Raw genomic sequence first — 20540 nt, 5'->3', positions numbered from 1 at the left:
AACCCCACAACTTAAAATATACTTAAATCTTTCCACCATTTGTAGTCAAATACAGTAGTCCTTTGTGAACAGTGTAAGAAGACTGCTGAAGAGCAGTTGGAGCAACAGTTTAGACAAATGCCTATTAACGTTCTTCCTTTTCACCTATACATCTCTGACAAAGCGAATCTGACAATGGCAGCCAGCAAGGGGATAGCTTTCCAAGTGAATATCCTTTTGCGGGGTATTGATAGCCTGGATGCAAGCGTTCAGTTAAGTATTTAATGATCACTTTATTATCCTGTCAGAAATAACTCAAAACAGTTGTTTTACTTAATATTTGGTAGATTTTTCAATATTGGTCCCATGAATCATCTTTGGATGTAGCTGTTAAACCTAAGGAAAATCTGCATTTCTGCTCCTAGAAAAGAGGCAGGTGTGAAGTGCCCGAGTCTCATATTGGGCCTTAAAGCGATGGCTTTTGTTTGTGGGATATGGGGAAAAAAAGAGTTCAGGAGTTAGAGCTGTAGAACCATCAACAGTTTCCTTAGAGTTGCTTTGTGTTATAAGGGCCTGGTATTAATGAGTTTAGCCTCCTTTGAATAATGAAGTAAAATGGAGTCTGAGTTCTCTGATCACGTACTGCACTTTGGTACCGGATGCAGCTTTTCAGGAGCATGGTGCCAGCAGCTTCTCCCTGCTCAGTAAGCTGAATATTCTAGAGCCTTGAAATCCTGAGTTTTTCCTGCTGTTGGCATTCTTAAAGGAAGAGTGGAGAGTTTCTATTTTTTTAACATTGACTTGACTTGCCCACACTACAGTCCTTGCTCTTTAATATACCTGACTGAATATAATATGTGTAATTCCATTTAATACTAATACTATATTGCATTTTTCTTGTACTATTAGCACACCCATGCCACATGACAGTTTGTTAGTCCCTTTAGAAACAGCTTTATACGAACCACAATCTTAAAGACAAAAGACAGCAGAACTTAGTGCTAGTAATAGCGTATTTCAAGTTTTATTGGCCCAGAAAGTCCCCCTTCTTCCTTTCAATGCTATTATGATAGTATGAGATGAGAGCTTAAATAAGGTGATTTAACATCTTCTCTTCACAAAGCTGTTTCTGATTTCTAAGGGAGCAAAATAATTTAGTTTTAAAATGGGGAGTCTTCTTATGGGGGGAGCTGGCAGAATATTAATGAACAGAAAAATCTTTGGACTATTCCGTAGGCATCAGGCAGAAAAATGTTTTATTCCATTTTTTTTTGTCTAGCACTGTTATTGTGTCGTATTAGCAGAGGTGTGATGGTTACTGTTGGTATGGATGACTGTGAGTAAGGTTAATCTTGTCTTCTAAATAGAGGAGGCTACTGACAACACTGAGTTGTCAGTTGTTGATACAATACAAGTGGAACAAAGCTTTGAAATAAATTTTCTGTGGCAGTAGGGTAAATGGAGTATCATGAAAGCAGCTGTATCTCACGTTTTCTTTCTTGCAGGACATCTTGAATAATCTTGATTCGTGTGATCTTGAAGATGATGATCTCATGCTTGATGTGGACCTACCTGAGGACCCACCTCACGACAAAGGTTAGTAAATTAGCCGAGCAGTCTCATTGTGAAACTGCATTATGGGCTTAAGACATTTTTAAGTCGTCTTGTTATGACTTCTGCTTTAATAAGCTGATGCGCTCCTCAAATTGTTTTTTCGTTAAGTAACAACTCTTGTGAAATATAGGAAGTGTGATATTTCTGTTCTCCCAAATACGACTCTTGCATTTGAAGAATTCTAAAGTTAGATGTTTACTGCCTTTTATAAATATGCAACCTTGTTACACACTGTTTCTTTAAATTATTTTAGTAGAATAAATTTCAGATGTAACTTAGTCCTTTAGTCTTATGCTTCAGCTATATTTTAAAATGTTGTGACAACATTTTTTCAGCTTTGGTCAATGACACTATAATTATTTTTGAGATAATTATTTGCTTTCTTCTACAAAATGGCAATATTTCCTAATACATTTTATACAATTCGGGGTAACAGAAGGCTTAAGATGTGATTTTTCAAGAAGTCTTTTATGTACTGTTGTTGTCAGTGAGAATGCTGGCAAATGTTTCACGGGGAGGATAGTGGTACCTAGATGCCACTGAAATTATACAAATCCAAACTAGAATGAACTAGGTAAGGCACATCATTGCTGCATTTTCTCAAAGTGCATCATCTTATAACAGTGTGCACATATGAAGTGCAGTTCTTAGTCTTTTAAATCTCAGAACAAGTTTTCTGAAGTACTTGTGTGAAAGGCACTTATTAACAGTAGTGCTAGTATTCAAATTTTCAGCCCAGGTAGGTGTACAGTTTTTATTTGTATTTTTTATTTTCCAGAATTGATAACAATCTAAGCCTAGATTATTTCTCATATTACTAGTAGTTATGAACCTAAATATTCTTCCACTCATGGTAATTCTAATCCTCTTGGGAAAAATTAAGAAACATTTTTAAAGGGTAGATCAACTTCTCATAAGTTTCCTTGTTTATAAAACATGCACTATATCTGCATCAGTAATTCCTTTTCCAATTATTACTTGAAAAACTGTTAAAAACACAGACATTTGAAAAGTGAATTTTTGCTGCAAAAAAGAAAGTTAATGTTTGCCATTTAATCTAAACACAAATGAAATATGACTTCTACTTCACTGCTTTCTTCATTTCATCGATACAATAAAGTTAAATCTACTCCTACTTCTACAGCTAAGTATCAGTAATGTTTGTGTGGCTGGAATATGTTTTGTGGCTGTGACCATCTGCTGTGTAAGCTCTTGGTTCAGAAGGAGAGAGACTGGCTGTTTGAGAGCAATGTTAGCTAATTACTATTTTCCTTACCTTTTTTTTTTTAAGTTGGATTATATAAAATTAATGTTGCCTAAACAGGTATCTCTGCTATAATTGTTTCTTATGTTGAAATCACTGAATTTTTAGCAAAGAGAATCTGAAAAGAAGAATTCAAAAGTCACCTCTAGGCTTTCCCATAAGTAAACATGACTACCTGAAAAAGCAAAATTTGTTGTATGTTAATATTCATGTCTTTTTACTCAATGTCTCAATTTCATTTTCCAAAACCAAAAATCATCATAATAAAATTCCTTATAAACTTAGTGAGGGCTTATTTTGAGTAGACCCACTTGAATTTTCCTGTGTTATGAGCTGTAGAAGGGTGCTTCTAAAGGGAAATAAATCTCCTGTTACTTTTGGTAAAGTAGTTCATTTTCTTACTGAAGTTTTTGGTTATTGAACTAGATGATAAAAACTGAATTGTAGATATGAGTATTTGTTATAATAACATTTAACAGCACCTTTTGCCAACACTTCTCCCGTAATTGTGTGTGACTTCACTGACGTCAGCCTCTTAAGACTTTCCAGGTCTACAGAAACTCTCCTTGTTTCGTTCTGGAGTCTTGGATGCCGCTTGGACGCTATTTATAGAAACAGTTCTAGCTCAACAAGTATGCACTGAGTGAGGATGGCAGTTTTAAATCACAGGGTAAAACTGGGCTCACTTCCCAACAGCACGCAGGCTGGGAACTCAGCAGGAAGGAAGGCCTGTTTGCGAGCGTCTTATGCGCAGCTATGTCTGAGTAGGCAGCCGAACAAAACAATGTTCTCTTGTGTACAGTTATTCTCCTAGCAAAGGACTGACAATGTGAGGACAAACTCCTTGGGTAAGTGAAGGAGAAAGTACGATGGCAGAATAGCAGTTTATGACTTTTTTTTTGGTGTGTCTGACTGCACAGATAGCAGTTGTTTTGGCTTTGTTTCTAGTGGTTTACAAGCTGTTGCCAAATATAACTTTTGTTCCCTTGAGAAGTTTGTGGAATCTGCTTTGCTTTGCTGAAGTTAGTGTTTTAAAGCGGCTGTTTTCTTTGCGTGTTTTAAATCATGCCTGTTGTCCAGGTAAATAAAGATTAAATGTCTCTCACATTGAAAAACAAACCAGACGAACAGGGTAAGGTATATCTGTCTTTTAAGTAATGATACTGTTAGCTTCTGGAATGAAGTCCTAGTCTTTTTCTGTAACGTCATCTTCCTGTGTTTGTGTGTTGTTTGATCTTTTTAAAGGCCTGAAGGTCCTGTCAGTAAGACAGACAGGAAAATGTTGCTTCTGGATTGTGTTTTGTTCTTGCCAATAGCCCTGCCTCCTCCAAATGATTTTCTACTTAAACTGGAAATACTGTTAAGATTGAATTTTGTAGTTTCTGCTACAGGTTACTCCTGTTCTTGTAAGAAGTTTTATATGCTAGTTAAAATGTGACAACATTGCAGAAGTCTGACAGTCCTAAAATGCATACTTTTAAAAATCAGTTTAAAAAAAAAAAAAAAACCCCACAGGTTTTGCACTGCATCTGTTACCAGCACATAGTAAATGTTGTATTTACAAGGTCTTAGGAACAAACTTTAGAATTTGTTTTTACTTTATGCTCTCTGTAGAGGAATGTGAAAATATGAGCCGTTATGATAGACAAGACAGAAATGCTAGGCAACATCAGGAAGGATTCTGGAAAAGAGCACCACAACAGCTATGGAATACACAGGATCATTATCATCTTGGCCATACTGATCACTATATCCATGGTAAAAATGATTTGAACAGGTAAAGTACTTGTCTCTCTTCTCCTAAACAATTAAAATACTGTGATGAGAAATCTCTTTTGGCCCTAAAGAGTCTCTTATGATATTGAGTACAAGACATTTTCAGAATAGTTTTATGTCTATAAATAGCATGTCTGAGTGGGAACATCGCTGAGATTTATAATGATTTATTTTCAAAACATTTGTTTCTGTCACAAATTTAATAAAAAAAATTTATTCCTTATGTTTATATGATACTATAAATGCATAATTAAATTACCGTATATGTTCCATGGAAAGACATGGCACTGTCTTCTTACTTGCAGTTTGTAAGCTTGGACAACCTTTTACTTATTAATTTGTTTTAAAATTAGATGTAATCCTGTAGTCCTTACAGGCTACCTTGAATGACAGAGTTTATAGAAATCCTGATGAGCAAACTGGTTTTAGGATACTGCAGTTGTTAGTCTGCGGGAGATTTGTGCAAGTGAGAAGGAAAGCCCAGCATTTAAGTGAAATAGGATTGACATTTTCTGATTTATTTCTTTTCTGCTGCATGCTACAGTGTGGAAATATAGCCCATGTTGCATAACACTCTTTTTTACTAAATACTCTAGTTTAGTTTGTCATCACTGTGGTGGGGTTTTTTTGTTGGTTTGTTTATTTGTTTGTTTTTTCTCTTAGGGGATCAAACTACCTTGAATCTCCTATTGGTCACTTTGAAAGCTATGGAGCACCAAATTTTTACCAGGCTTCTAGACAGCTGGTGGGCTTACCGGAGAATACTGTGATGCTTGATGAAATGACCCTTCGACACATGGTCCAAGACTGCACAGCTGTAAAAACTCAGCTATTGAAATTGAAGAGATTACTGCACCAGGTGAGCTGCTTAAATAGAACAAAAGCAGTAAAGTATATTGAGGAGTGAGCCTTAATGGGGTGATGTTCTATTTGGCCTTATTAGGCTGTTGTAGTTTCCTTTCTTGAACACTGTCAGTGTACAAATTGTGCACTTTTAATTGCTATTTAAAATAGTACTACTTCTGCTTTTCCAGCACTTTACTAACTGCAAAAAATAATAAGTATTGTTATTCTCTGAGGAAATAATGCTGAACTGAACAAAATATCAGTGGATGTGAAGACAAGCTTTTATTTAATAAAATCCTAAAAAGGTAGGAGTGGAAAAAAAAAAATTAAAAAGTATGAAAATCGATCACATTGATTAAACTTGCATTCAGTGAGTCAATGCTAACAGCTTTTTCTTAAGAGTTTGTGTTCCTCATTCTTTTAATCTTGTCTGTGTGTTTTGACAAGAAGCTTGGCAAATCCTAGTGGATCATCTCTATTGGAAGTGCTTAAATTTAACCTTTCCAGTGTATGAAATCACTGACTTGTCATAAGCTTTTAAGGAGCTTTTTCGTTTCACCTCAAAACTTGCAAATTATGAGAGTTGGTAAGCTGCTAGATGACTTGACAGTTAAGTATGGCATTTCAGCTACAAAAATTCCTTAATTAAAAAAAAAAAAAGAGAAATCTGTGAAAGTTTCTTTGGAGGTATTTATAAATTAGCCTTGAAAAATATCTATATGATAGTCTCTTTAATGCTAGATTCACTACTGTTCTAACAGGATAATGTAATGGGAATAAGTTTGTGCCCTAGAAGTAAGACACTAAAACAAAACACAGCAAAACAAAAAGTAAATCAACCTTGAGGCTAATTCAGGGATATGACTGTGCCTTTTAGAAATGTATTTGCTTCCCATGGCAACTGAGAGTACTGGAGATGTTTTTCCACTGACAAAATCAGAAATACAATTGTCACAAAAATAGTGTAGTGTCAGAGGGAGAAGGTGTGTTCTTAGAGCCTAACGTCTGAGTCATGGACTGCATCAACTATGCCTCCCAACAGCCGCGAGCACACAATTAGTACATGAGATAGCAAGAACTTTTTATCCAGAGCTTTTAATGCCTTTAAGACAAGGACAATTAAACAAGTACATAGATTATCTGTGTATGTGTAGTTCATTGTGTCAAAGTATGTGTGTTGTAGCCAAATTAGTGTGTGGTCTTGCAGAATATTCTATTTTCAATTTTGATCTAGTTTATAATAGCCAGGCTTTTCTAAAAGGTTATAGAACATAAGCCTTGCCTCAACTAGCTCAGATTAAGGTTTTAAAAAAACTTTAACTTGTGGAAAAAATCCTAATATGTATGTTGTTCAAAATTTGCTGCTTCTCTTGCCAAAAGCTTGATCTTTCTCTCTCTCCTCTCTGTAATAGCGAGTTTTCTAATAACGAGTATTATTCTTCCCTTCAAACTTTGTCAAGCATACTTCTCTGTATTTTCCTGACCTAACCATCCCCTGTTTTGACTTACTGCTTCCAAAGCTCATCACTGGACTTGAGAATGTTTATTCTACTCTCCGGTATATTTTCCAGCCTTTTAATCAAACAGTATGAGTAGTAATGTAAAAGGAAATTAACCTGCTACAGAGGAGAGAACTTTAGACCTTTACTACCTTTGTTTACTAAACAATCAGAGTAAAACTTGTATGAGATGTTTTTCATTATCTTTAACTTTTCCTGAAAATATTGAGCTTTATATGAGCAGAAATGAATAAAAATACTGCAATTATTTTTTTTTCTTATTGTAGGGAACAGAAATATAATTTTGAAAACATTTACATGAACTCTAGTAGTCTGAACACTGAACTAGGACTTGATCTCAATCCAAGTCATACGGCAGGCCTCTTCTTACAAGGTGTAAAAAAGCAAGATACAAAGTCAGCTCCTTTCAAACACTAGCTTTAATACAGGAAGCAGAAATTTTTATATTTGCTTCACCTATATTACAGATTTAAATTGTGTTAGCTTTTTCCGATTATGACTTTTAGCAATATTATTTAATTTGTATGGGTAGACGTAGAGCTGTAGTCACGTCTTAGGCATGAGGTCTTACAGGAAGAGTTGTAGTAATAACTGTAAGTAATAAGTAAGATATAGTAATTAAATTCAATTTTATAAAATTACCTAATCAACTGTAGTGTGACTTACTATAGACCTTAGCATATAATGAACGTATAGCTAGCAGATTCCTAGGGAGACTTTGTGGGCTATACTGGATTCACTGCTGTGACTGTAGCTCACATGACCATATATACATTATTTTCAATATTGCTAGCAATGCAGCTATAACAGCATGGGTTCGGTGGTATGTTCCCAGTTCTGCTTGGAAAAATATGCAGTTATTTGAGTAGTCTAGCCTTTTCTGAACTCTGTGTAACTGGGGTAACAATGCCAGCAGTACATGTGCTGTCTGCTTACTCCTCACATGCTGCTGTCTGTCTGTATTTTCAAACAGTGAAATCAGGAATAGGAGTCTTATCTCATGCAGAGTTTTTTTAAAAATTTCACTGTAGCAAGTATAACATTCTTTAATTTTGCAGTAACGTTGTATGAGCTAATATGGATTGAAAACTGTACATTCTTGCACTAAATGCAGTTGTAATGATTTACAAGGAGCTGTTGAACTACTGGTGAATGTTCTCACTTAATGCTTAACTGGAGCACTGACTTTGTATTTTAAGAAGAAAATGCTTTGAAAGTCTAGAATTGACATCTAAATGTTACTGCCTCTTAAACATTGACTAAGGTACTTTGTTTCTGTCCTTAATGGTAAATAAGTTTTCTTCTGATCTTAAAAATTTCTTTTCTCCTCCTTGTCAATTAATTTCTTAAACTTTCTGCTCTAGGTTGATGGTACAGAGCTAGTGTCTTATGATGTCCCTGTTTAAACAGGAATTGTCCTATTTCTGATGCCCCAAAGCATTTGATCTAGGCGAGAATTTAGCATCCTCTGTAGTAACTTCCTCTCAAAACTGGCAGAAATGATCTGCAACCAGCCTATCTTTTATCCATTGAGCTCTTACTGGTACTTACTGAAACTTGAAGGAGTTCATAGAACTGAGATCTGTGAAGCCCTCTTTTCTGGGGGAGGCAAGTTTTATAAGAAAGTTTGTTTTCAACTTACCTTTCATCACTGGAGCAGGAGTTCTATTTTTCAAGCAGACATCTTCATTGTAACTTAGCAGATGTGAGTAGCCAATTTGTGTGAAGAAGTATGAATGAAAAAGTGAAGTCTGTAGTGCAAAATTGTTAAATGCAGCAATATATTTTTGCTGAGGCTTTAGGTTAGTAAGTCACTTCTGTACCTTTGGAGTACATATTCATTGTGTTATTTTCTTTTTGTGTCTGGTGAGATCTGTCAAAAAGATACTGATCTTTCTTATAAGAAACCTGAAGATGAGTAAGAATTAGATTTAATTAATGAAATACAAAGGTTTCTTTGTGTCATGTATTAAGTTGTATAAAATGTACCTACAATTATTACTTTTCTTAGCTGCAAAATAGCTCACCTCAGTGACTTATCTCTGCTTAAAGGAAACAGAACCAAAGAAATCAACAAACAACAGCAAATAAAGTTGTCAAATTTTAAAGTTAAAACAACCTGACAGCTAACCAGTTATCTTTATAACAGCGTTTGACAGTGGTTAGTGGTAACTGTATGACACTTGTTTGTAGTGATATTTGAATGAAGCTACACTCAAAATTCCAGGTAGTAGCACCTGCTTTAATAAACCTTGATAAACTTCAGAAATGTTTGCTTAGCTTTTTTTTTTTTTTTTTTTTTTTTTTTGACTTCTTTGTGAACTCTGGATGCTGGAATGTTGAAAGAATTCTCAAGATGAAATTATTAGTATACCGTCAGTAGTATATTCTTTTAAAATTCTGCATGTTAAAAGGCAGCTTATGCTGTTAAGGAACCACTAGATGATTGCTGAAAATGCATTTACTTCTAAAGGCTTAATTTTTTTTTTTTTTTAAACAGAAGAATTTAAAATACCTCGGTATAATGAAAACAATGATTGTCTCTAAGCTTTGAGCTTCTTATCTTCCTCTCAGGCAGTATGGGAGACTCCTGAGACAGAATAAGGTTTATCTTGTCTCTTCTATTCTTCTAGAAGTTCTACAATTTTTCTTTATACTACATGTGTTTTTAACTAAAGCCTGCAAATAGCATCACCCAAAGGAAGCAAGGGGAAAAAGGAAGATGGAAAGGATAGGCAGTGAGAACAACTGTACTGTCTGTAGGCTGTATAGAAGGTGCGTGTTTGTAATGCTGAAACATGTTCCAGGGATTGCTGTGGTGTATTTATTCACAGCGCTTGACCTTTCTTTTGGTTGTATTTTTTTTTTATTTTTTCACGTAGAGTCACATCAAATGAGAACATGTAACTGTTGAGAGGATAGGATGTGGCATTTTTGAGCTGCTGAACTGTTCATCAGCAGAAAAACTGCAATGCTCAAAGCCTAATGATCTATGAGTAGGTAAACTGCTGCTGTGTATAATCAGCACAGTGAGTTAGAAAGTTAGGGAGCTTTTTTTTTTTTATTAGGCCATTCTAGACTAAATACTTCTATTTGATACAGGTTATTATTTATGCAGAAGCATCACTAAATGAAAATTTATGTTTAGTATTCTGTTTACTGAAAGCAATAAGTCAGTTCCTTGGGAATTAAGCAGGGAGATGTGTGTCATTCATACTAAAGATTTCACATGTGAAATATTGGCGTGAGAGCCTATTAAGTACAGCCACTCAAAAATACAAGTTTCAATTTGTGGCTGTTTTGTATTTGGGTGAATTGTGGTGTGTCTGTGACAGCCATAATGGAGGGTTATTCCCATAACCTTTGGCTCATGTTCTTGAGATATATTAAAAATGACAGAGGCAGATCTGAGAGTATAATAAATTGCTTCAGTTTACACTGTAACATTTGGGAGTGAGTATGTAAAAATGTTTGACTTGTAAAAAATTAATTGTCCAGAGAAGTAAGGTGCACGACAGTGTTATCACTCAGGGAAGAAAGGATTGTTACTTATTTTACCTATGAGTGCACGTGAAAATTGTATCTGTAACTCTCACTGAGTTTATCCTGAAACAATAAAATCAACCGTTCTGTAGAAAGTTAAGATGACAGTAATTTTCTCAGCAGATACCCTTTGGAAGGGAATATGAAGCTGAAATAATACTCAGCATGAAATCAGGCTAGTTTGATAGTCATGGCTGTAAAGCTTTAGACATTCCTCTGGATTTGAGGTATAGGCGCTATGCTGATAAACACGGAAATGTTGTTAGAGAGGTGGTGTGTTGTATCTCTTCACGCTTATCTTCAAAAAGTTAGCATCAAGTTGTTTGTGGGTTTGGTTTTTTTTCAGAGCAATCTTTTAGTCTGAGTACTCTAAAAGTGTTTGAAGGGAATCTGTGTGTGGAATTGTTGTTGTTTTTTTCTGCACTGCAACCACCTGTTCCCTTTTTGTAGCTATTAGTAAATTTAAGATTTTCTTCATTCTACTGGGCTGTTTTGTAATGGTTTCCGACTCCAGATTTGCTGTAATTTCATGAGCTACTTAAAAAAATATCTTGAGGCATGTGATTATGTCAGTTTATTACATAGGGACCACTCAAAACTGGCCAAAAGATGAAGTGTTTGCTGTCGACAAAGTCCAGCCGAAACTTTACATTCAATGTGATTGAACTGAAAAATCACTGTAGATAGGTGGCAATTCAAATGGGTTGCTGATACTTGTAACGACAAGAAAAGAACTGTGAAATGATCTGTTGCTGCTGTATTAATCAACTGTTTCTTAAATAAGCATATTGTTGATTAAACATTGCATGCAAATATATATGTATATGTATATGAATTTCTATCAGGTTAAAATAATCAGTGTATAACTGAAGGCTATTCCTACATAACTAGTTAAACGTGAACGTCTGCAACATTAGCACTCAGTCATTTTACATACTGCAGTTTGTTTTCATGCCTAAACTGCCAGTAATGTTTAAAAATAACTGTACGAGGATTGCCAGAATGTATGAGATTTGAGTTGTTTGTTGCAATGTTTTAAATTTAGGAAATAGTTATGAATATTAATGACTATCTTTTCATTCTAATCCTGCTGTTTTTCAAAAGCATCTTTCTGCTAAGGAAATTAAAGTGTTTTGTTCCTGCTTATGTGTTAAGCAGAACTTATTTTTCAATGCGTTTGATAAGCATTTTTTAATATGACTAACAAACTATCCAGAGTTCAGACTGTCTGAGGCTAGTGCAACTGCTCTGAAGACATGCTTATAGTATAATAAATAATGTATTCTGCTGTTGTAAAAATGTTAGTCAGGTGAAAACCAAGAGTTAACAGCTTTTTGTATTGCCTATTGCGATGTGATGATACCTTTCTAAAATTTATGTTGTAGTTTTACCTAAAAGTTATAAGTATGTGTTCTTGCCAAGTTTTTGAAATTTGATGATATCTTAGCATATAATTTCTAGGCTACCAAAGCCAGCATGTGCATATAACCAGTTGCGTCGTCTTTTTTTTTTTTTTTTTTGCTAATTCAATTGTTTTTTTTCTGACTCTAATATCTTTTTTTTTTCTCTCTACATGGATATCCTTATTCTGCTGATTTCCCCTTTCTCAATTTTATTTTGGCAATACAATGAGCAAGAAAGAAAAAGCAAAACAAGAACAGTTTCACAGATTAATCCTAGCATATGTTCACAATGGGATGCTTAAGTTCCCACTGATAGTGTTAGAACTGATGTGTTTTGTTTTTTTTTCAGTTGCCCCATGTTCATTCTATGTATTGAGATAATTCAGACAGCGGTAAGGGAATTGATGCAATTGAGCTTGGTTCTTGCTTTAATAGTGAGTATTAGGTGCAGCGTAGCGCTGGAGTACTTGGTTTAAATCACCAGCGAATATCTGACATTCTAACTTTCTTTGCAGTTAGATCTTACTCTGCTGTGGTAGAATGTTTTATTGCTCCACTTAGGTGCATTCTAGTGGGAGTAAAGGGTGTACCAAAGGTGTTGGTGATAGAGCTTTTAGAAGCCATGCAAGATTCTTTTGCTTGAAATAGTTTATCTTATTCTGTGATTCTTGTATTCCCATGATTACTCCTTCACAATTATAACTGACTGATGTAGGTTTTCTTCTGAGAGCATGTATTTTTTAAATAGTTGTGTAAAATAACAAATGTTGATGAAATGTGGTAATTGTAGAATAAGATAAATATAATATAAAATATATAAAACATAATCTGTTAATCTGGAGATGATTCTACGATTACAGTTGCTGCTCATTTCCTCTAGCATTTTAGAAATGCTTTGGATTAAATGTTTGTTTCTTCATGATATTATTGTGCAAATTATTTAAACTTGTTCATAACATAGACTGTAAACTTCTGCTTCATCAGCCAGTCACTTGCTGGCGATCTGCCCAGAAAGGACAAGCAGCTTCTTGTGAATTGAGTACAAGTGTGTGTTGGACAGTGTAAGATGAAATATTTGCTGTGGTAAAGAATCAGAAGCCTTGAAATTTGACTGCTCTCACAATTAATAGTCTTAAAAAAAAAAACAAAACAAAACAAACAAACAAAAAAACCCCAAGAAGTTTAAAAAGAACCACAACAAAACACCAGAAAAAAAACTAAATAGAATATTATGTCTAAGTAGTGGAAATTAAATTTAACTATCTGTAGTATGGTAAAAGCAATTTGGAATTGTATGGTAGTTTTTCTGCAGTTTATTTAAAAATTTAAGTATTATTTCTCATGGATTAAAAAGCAAAAAGATTCCTCGTGGCCATAAAGAACATAAGTAGGTGTGTTGTGGGTTTTTCCCTTGACCTTTAGCATTTGAGTTGCAGTTTTACTTTTGTGTTTTTAGGGAGTTGCTGGCTCAGCCTCAGAGTGGATTTAGTCAGGTTTTGAGACATGCTGCTCATATTCTGCAAATGAAAACTTAGGCAATAAGGTCATTGGGTAAAGAAACTCCCCTCTAAGAACCCTAAAAAATAGAGGAGAATACTGTAAGTAGAAGATTACTTTATTTTTTTCCTTTAAGAAGGCAGTGGATGGAGGAGTTGGACAGAAGAGGGAGGCAGGAAAGAAGTCATTTTACACCAAAGAAATGGTGGTTATGATCTTCCATGACCATACAACAACTGTAATGTAGTTGTAGTGTAGTTTTGTGTCACACCGAGGTTGGACACAACATCACGGTACAAAGCTGAGAACATATCGTGAGAATTCACCACCAGTTCTAAAGTCTCTGACTTGACTCCGTAACTTAACTAAACCTTTTCAGGCTCGAGTGCCAGAGGTTTGAGTGCTGCATGAGTGTTTGTCACAGGAGTATGAGTACTTCGGGATATATCCAGGCAATCATCTTTTGGCATCTTTGGTTATTTCTGTTTCTCCTTGCTGTGCTTGATTTCAGAATTCATGGCTGTCATGGTAGGGGAAAGAACATTTTTGTGTGGTTCAAGTTTTTATAATTGACATTTTAGTTCTGATAGATGAGAGTTAATTTAGTAGTAGTCTACCCAGTAGCAGATGTTGCTTTTTTAGTTAAGAATTCCTAGCTGAAATATTTTAACTGTGCATTTTGATATTGCTCTGACTTATTATTTGAATGGATACTGAAGGAAATGAAGCTTTTAAAATGGCATAGCATCACCATTCCTTCCTGATATAAGACGTTTGAATACAATAGCCAGTTTTTACCAGATTTTTGTGCGAAGTCAACACACTTTGCTTTAGCTGCAGCTGTTTCTTCAGCTTTGTGAGGACAGGGAGGCTGCTCATGGCCCTTATTTAGGCGCTGTACACATGCTGCAGCAAGGCAGGCTTTTCTAGCAGGGGGAAAAAAATGAAAATTCCCAGTGAGAGAGGTTGGACGTTGTAACATGTTCTGCAGATAGGTGATGTGTCTCTGTTCTTGAAAGCAAGTTTGCAAGGGAGTTGTTTCAGCAAGTAGTTTGAGCTTTTGTTCCTGTTTTTATTCTTTGGTAGAATGATGAAAATGTGTCACCCCAGGACATCTCGCTCTCGGTTCCATCCAGTCCAGAACCACAAGAACCTGAGTCAACTTTTAAGGTAAATGACACTGATTTACTCTACAGGATAAGAGGTACAAACCTGTTTGTGTTCCAAAAAAACAGTGACTTCAGTGTCACTGTGAAGTAGCTCTTCTTACTTCTTTCATCTGTTTAAATGCAAGCCTATAAAATGTTTACATACTTTATCTTTTCAGTTTTCTTAAAATGGAAAAGTCTATTTGACCTTTTAAAATACATACTTACAAATGCTAGCATAGTTAAAATAATTTTGCTGTTCAGTATTTGTAGCAGTCATGTGGGAATTAACAGCTGTAGAGTAACTTCTTAGAATTGGAAAATACAATTTTTCCTTTGAAGTGTAATCATACCATACTTAATGTAATTACTTGTTCTTTCATTATGTTTGTTGTTGACTTCATTTTAAAATTATTTCATCAAAAGTAAGTTTTCCCTGACATAATGCAGGTGTTGTGGATGTGACTTAAAAACAACGTGAAGCCCACAAAGTCAAATATATGTTTATTGTTTTAGAATGAGTATTAAAAGAAGAAGCCATTATTCCAAAAAGGATCATCTTTTATGCTCAGACTTGTAATGTTGTTCCTGTAGGGGAACAATACTTGCTGAAGATACGATGAAATTAGAAATACTTCTTGAAAGGGAAGAACACTTACAGTCTTATTCCTGTTTGAAGGTCATCTGTCTAAATCCTGATTTGAGAATTAGTGATTTGCCAAAGCTGTAGATCCACATGCATCATTCTTTAGCAACTCTGGTTTCTACACTGTTAACATTTAGGGATTCTTTTTTATTCAGTTACTATCTGATCTATTTGTTGTCCTTGTCCTTCTACAATCACTTCCCTCAAAATCTTAGTCTTACTTCCTAGAGGAAAAAGTATTGCTTTTTAACTTCATAACAACAACAAAAAAATACTAGGTTTAACTGACATTTCCAGTTGTCACTTCTTTAACTGATAGTGTAATGTGGTTTGAAAAATTGCAAAATAAATCAAGCTGGATGTTGTTCTAAAGCAGTAACTAATAACATCTTCAGTGAAACTGAAATAGTAGACATAAGCTATTGAATAGAAATATACTCCTTAATTTATGGCCTAGCTATAATGGCACAGTTGCGAAGTACATTAAAATTACCTTACGATTAAAGTTATTTTTAAAAAATTAATTCTTGCATATTTACCAATTTATTTTTTTTTAGTCTCTGAACTTTGCATGATTATTTTAAGTCTTCAGTAGGATGTATTCAAATCAGTTATGCTGTTTGCATTCAGTAAACATAGTTATGCTTATGTTTCTAAATTATTTTTTCTTGTTTCTATCAATTTATGTGCTTAACCTTTAAGCTTCAGTATTTTTGTTTGTTTGTTTTTGTATTGAGGAGTATAGGTAGTATTTGGTTAGGGATATTCATCTCCATGATGCCAGTCCCTTGTACAACAGATGAATTATTGCGTCAAAAATGGAGCTAATTTACTTAAATGGCCTGCAAATTTAGTGGGTTGAGTCAACTCTGTCTTTTTTTTTTCTAAAAGACTTCTAGTCAAGTTTCTTCACTCTTTAGGTTGTATGCCTACAGCCCGTCTCTCCGTGCGAATAAGAGGAGGAAAGCATGTGCTAATGTTACTGCCAGTCCTCCCTGAACATCTGATAGAACATGTCCTGTAGAGGTGTTGATTAGATTGTGTAGCCCTTCTAGAAAACCTCATTTTGCTCACTGTTCTATTGCAGATGGACGACCTGCTGAATGAGATCAGGCAGCTTAAAGATGAACTGAAGAAAAAGGATGAAACCATCAACCAATTAGAGCATCAACTTGTAAGTATAATGCTAAATGTTCAGCAAGATCACAAGTATGCACTGCAGAGTGCAACTTCCATAGGTAACTTATGAAGGCTTTAAGAGGGCTAGACGTCTAGTTTTTTTTCCTGCACTTTCAGTATAGCAAAGGTAGATTTGCTTTCTGTTTAGACTCACCTGACTTGTGAGTCTGTAATGGTTCACTTAGCAGACAGATTCTACGTGTTCTAGTGTGTTTGCAGCTGTACTCCTGGGATCTTTAATTCCATAGGTGAGTCGTGATTTGTATGTGTGGCACTAAGCAAGGGCATTCATATGATTGTTAAATATATTTCATTTCAAAACAAGCACTTTGAGCAAAAAAATCTATAAGATGTTCAGAAATAACAGTGAGCAAAGATAAGGCGTTTTATGCTTAAAGTATTTTAAAAGCCAACACCTATCAGGCCTGTGGTTCCGCTTGAAATTTTTCTGATTTTTTCGCCCTCTCCTTTTCCATGCCGTTTGTTAGTTTAATAAACAATTCCACCATAGAATTTAAAACCGATCACGGTAGTTTTCACAGTTGATTCTCTTTTAAAGAAAAACAAAATGAAGCGTGCTGAATAGTAAGATTAAACTGGCCAAATCAATAATAGTTATGGGGGCACTTTTATCGTAAATCACATTCAGTCAGACACATAAGTCCTCAAGCAAAAGTGACGTATGCGTTTTTGCTTTTTGCTCCTGTTCTAATTTAACTTTGGATTTTGCCATGTGTATCTCTACATTTAGTTCTGGTAGACTCACCTGCTGTGATAATTCTTGTGAAGTAGCCCAACATTTTCAAGCCATTTCAAGCCATAGCAAGATCTTAAAAGTAGAGTAGATGAGATGCCAAGAGGTGCGCACAGTATTTATTTACTACGGTTGGAGAGTCTTGTGTGGCTGTAATATCTAATGAAATGTTTAGCATGTGCTTTTGTGTATAAGTGCACTGAAACTGACCTGTGGTCTTCATCCTCTCCCTGTCTTGCATGTGATTATTCCCTCTGAAACAGAAATGAAAGGTTAAAATTTGACTTTCTACTCTGCTTAAACAGAATTCCAGGTCACAGGATACCAAAACAAATTGTGTTGTCTGTTAGTCTTTTGCATTAAGTGTTGATTTTTCAGTACACGTTAGTCTCACAGATATCATCAGCCTTCAAAAACTACTTCAGAGACCTACCTCCGTCCTGGGAGGCCATATACAGAATTATTGTAGTAACTGAGAACTTTGTTGCAGCTAAGGAACTCTGCTGTAAAGATGAGTAAAACTTATGTTTGTGATTATTGAAAGGTGACTTAAATTTCTGAAGCACAACGTTCTTTAAGTACATCAAAAACCCTTTCCAAAATTCAACACTTACTCTAAACTATTTCTAATATGCTTTGGGAAAGAAGCAGTTTTGCAGCACCGTAAATACTAGTTTATAGTCTTTAATCGTGTTGTGCTACGCTGCTAAGTCACGTGTGATGTTTGAACACTGGGCCTTCACTGTGCTTTTTGAGTTAGTTACTTTCTAACAAATTCTCCTTTCTCTTTCTCTTCTTGGGAATCATGAAGACCACTAGATGTAACTGCCAGAAAGACAGTGAAAAACCTACGGGGGCAACAACGGGCGCGTATGCTGATAAATTTACACAAACCTCCTGGAGGAGGAGTGCTGTGAGTAAAACATGCCATTCCTTCTCGGGTATGGCTTTCTGCATTTCATTCCCCAGTTCTGTGACACAAGTTGGTATTGTTTAAGAGATTCTGTGCTGTATGTGAGTGGTGTCCTTCCTGCTGTGCATCCCCTTGCATTCTTTTGCAACCCTTTTATTTAAACATTGATTACAAACATTTGTTTTAAAGTAAGTAATTAAACTTTAGAAGTCTCTTATTAAAATAATCATCTTCTGCACTGTTTAAGTTACAGTCAGCCCAAGCTGTATATCTAATTATTCATAAGATATTTTCTTATATGCTGACTTTAAAGTCATTGGTATCTGTATTTGACTTTTTCCTGGATAAAGTTTCATTGTTGCTGTGATCACCTTTGTTGAGGAAAAGCAACAGTGTATTCTAAGTTTCAGTTCATAAGTGTAGAGAAGAAAAGCTTTTGTTGTTGTTGTTGTTTTTATTAATTATGTATTTGAAGAGCTTGACTCATTCAAAAAATTGCCTGAAAATCACTTTGACAAAGGACATCTTCATTCCCATATGTTGTTGCATGGATCACATTTGCTTCCATTATATAAAACTTACATTCTTCATGGGATACTAATAGAATATTTAAGGTGAAGGATGGACAACTCGTTTGATATTATATAATATCAATGAAAAATTGTCTTTGAATTATGAACAAGGTTTTTGTCAGTCATCAGCAAGTAGTCTTTGGATCTTGAAGCTACTGCTGTAGCTAGAGAATCCTAAGAGATTTATTTAAAACATTAAAAATGAGTTAGATTTTTTGTTTATTTGGTCTTATCCTTCCTAGAGTTACTTGTTGTAATATTGTAGTAAAGATAAATCACCCTTGCTCTCCTTTTAAAATTACTCTTTCAAATGTATGGTGCTAGGATAGAAGTACCACCACACTGCATGTTCACCAGTTGGTAGCAAAGAGCTTTATTATCCTGTTGAGACCATGCTTTCCAACCACCTCCTGTCCGATAAGGACCCAATGTAAAGAGACCATCACCTGAAGTAGCTTTTAGTTTGCTGCACACCTCTATTCCAGCAAGTATGTGTAATGACTTTGATATGTATCCCATTTGTTTCTCTTTTTCCTGTTATTTTATAGCTTTTGAGAAGTTATATTGTTTCTTTTCTCAAGTTTTAACTTCCTGTTTGTGGTGTTGACTTGATGTTTTTCTGCATTGATACCATTACTAGGTTAGTGGCTATGGTGTTTCAATGTTGCTTTTTTCCAATCATTTTTCACATAAATTCAGAAACAGAGTGGTAACTATTGAAGTTAGTTGGTAACTACAGAAGCTTTAGTTTGAGCAACCTGTGGTGTTAATTGATAAGACAAAGATACTGGAGAAGATGGGGAATGTGAGTTGATATCTCAGGTAAAAGGAATCATTTAGCCCAAGTGTCTGTTTGATCAGGTTGAAGTATATTTCTTTGAAGTTATTCAGTAGTTCTGTTAAAAAAAAAAAAAAAAATTGAGTTAAGGGAGAATATAATTTAAAAAAAAAAAAAACAAAAAAAACCCAAAAAAAACCAACCCCCCCCCCCCCCAAAAAAACACCAAAAAAAACCCAAAAGAAAGAGACCTCTGCTGTATTCATGATAGGACGTGTATATATATGTGTAGACAGAAGTATAAATATACATGCGTATATGGTACGCATACATATGTGTGTAGGCATACACACTATAAACATCTCAGTATTTTTATCTTTACATGTAAAGTTTCTCATGAAAATTGATAAAGGAATTAAGAAAATTTATAAAGTACTAACAAATTTTCAAAATACACTGCTTTTCAGCTATCATTTACAAATAAAAGTTCCTGAAAAGTCTTGTACAGAATGTTTTTTGTTTTTTTTTTTTTTTTTTTTTTTTTTAAAGCCTTCTCCTTTGCATATTTCTAAGTTATATAGAGGCTTTCTGTAAGCAAACAGAAATTGATCTGAGTTCCTTAATGTGGGATTTCTTAAAGGAGGATGATAGTCATGCTGTTGTAGCTGAGTTCCAGTTTTAATGATTAGACCCCAACTTTCTGGTTTAATACTTCCTTTGCTAACACGCGTTTCTGTTTTCTTGCATAGCTTACTAGAATATAAGTGGAGAAAAAGCCTTGGCCTGAGTAGAATGTACTCTTAATAAAAAAAAAAAAAAAGTCTTGCATAAAATAATTGTTTCACTTTATGAAGATTCCTGTTTGGTTTAATATAATGGTATTGAACTGAGAGTGCAGGCTGGGAGAAGTCAGATTTATTGGTTGTAAACATGATATGAATCGTGACATGTAGTTAATGTTTAAGAAGTGAAGTTTTTATATAGACTACAGGGTTTTTTAAAAACCAAATTATAATTGAAATCTTGGCAATGAGAGTACAACTCCTTAGAGGTGTATACGTGGTTTTTTTTTTTTTTTTTTTTTCTTTCTTCTTTAAGCTTGTTAATA

The 20540-nt window shown here is 34.8% G+C and overlaps 1 protein-coding gene across 6 annotated transcripts in view; it reads left to right on the top strand.

Moving 5' to 3' along the window:
* CCSER2 (coiled-coil serine rich protein 2) overlaps positions 1 to 20540 on the top strand; it is a 75692-nt gene that overhangs the window by 34553 nt on the left and 20599 nt on the right. For all 6 annotated transcript variants that reach the window (XM_086752406.1, XM_086752405.1, XM_086752410.1 and 3 more), the window contains exons 4-9: positions 1485 to 1575; positions 4472 to 4634; positions 5297 to 5492; positions 14529 to 14612; positions 16324 to 16410; positions 17981 to 18082. In XM_086752406.1, the coding sequence (XP_086608532.1) occupies positions 1485 to 1575; positions 4472 to 4634; positions 5297 to 5492; positions 14529 to 14612; positions 16324 to 16410; positions 17981 to 18082 (723 nt within the window). The remainder of the gene's footprint in view (positions 1 to 1484; positions 1576 to 4471; positions 4635 to 5296; positions 5493 to 14528; positions 14613 to 16323; positions 16411 to 17980; positions 18083 to 20540) is intronic.

The sequence above is a fragment of the Chlamydotis macqueenii genome, chromosome 7 (genome assembly GCF_036417535.1).
Source record: "Chlamydotis macqueenii isolate bChlMac1 chromosome 7, bChlMac1.mat, whole genome shotgun sequence".
Taxonomy (NCBI): domain Eukaryota; kingdom Metazoa; phylum Chordata; class Aves; order Otidiformes; family Otididae; genus Chlamydotis; species Chlamydotis macqueenii.
This window is presented reverse-complemented; position numbering and strand designations above follow the sequence as displayed.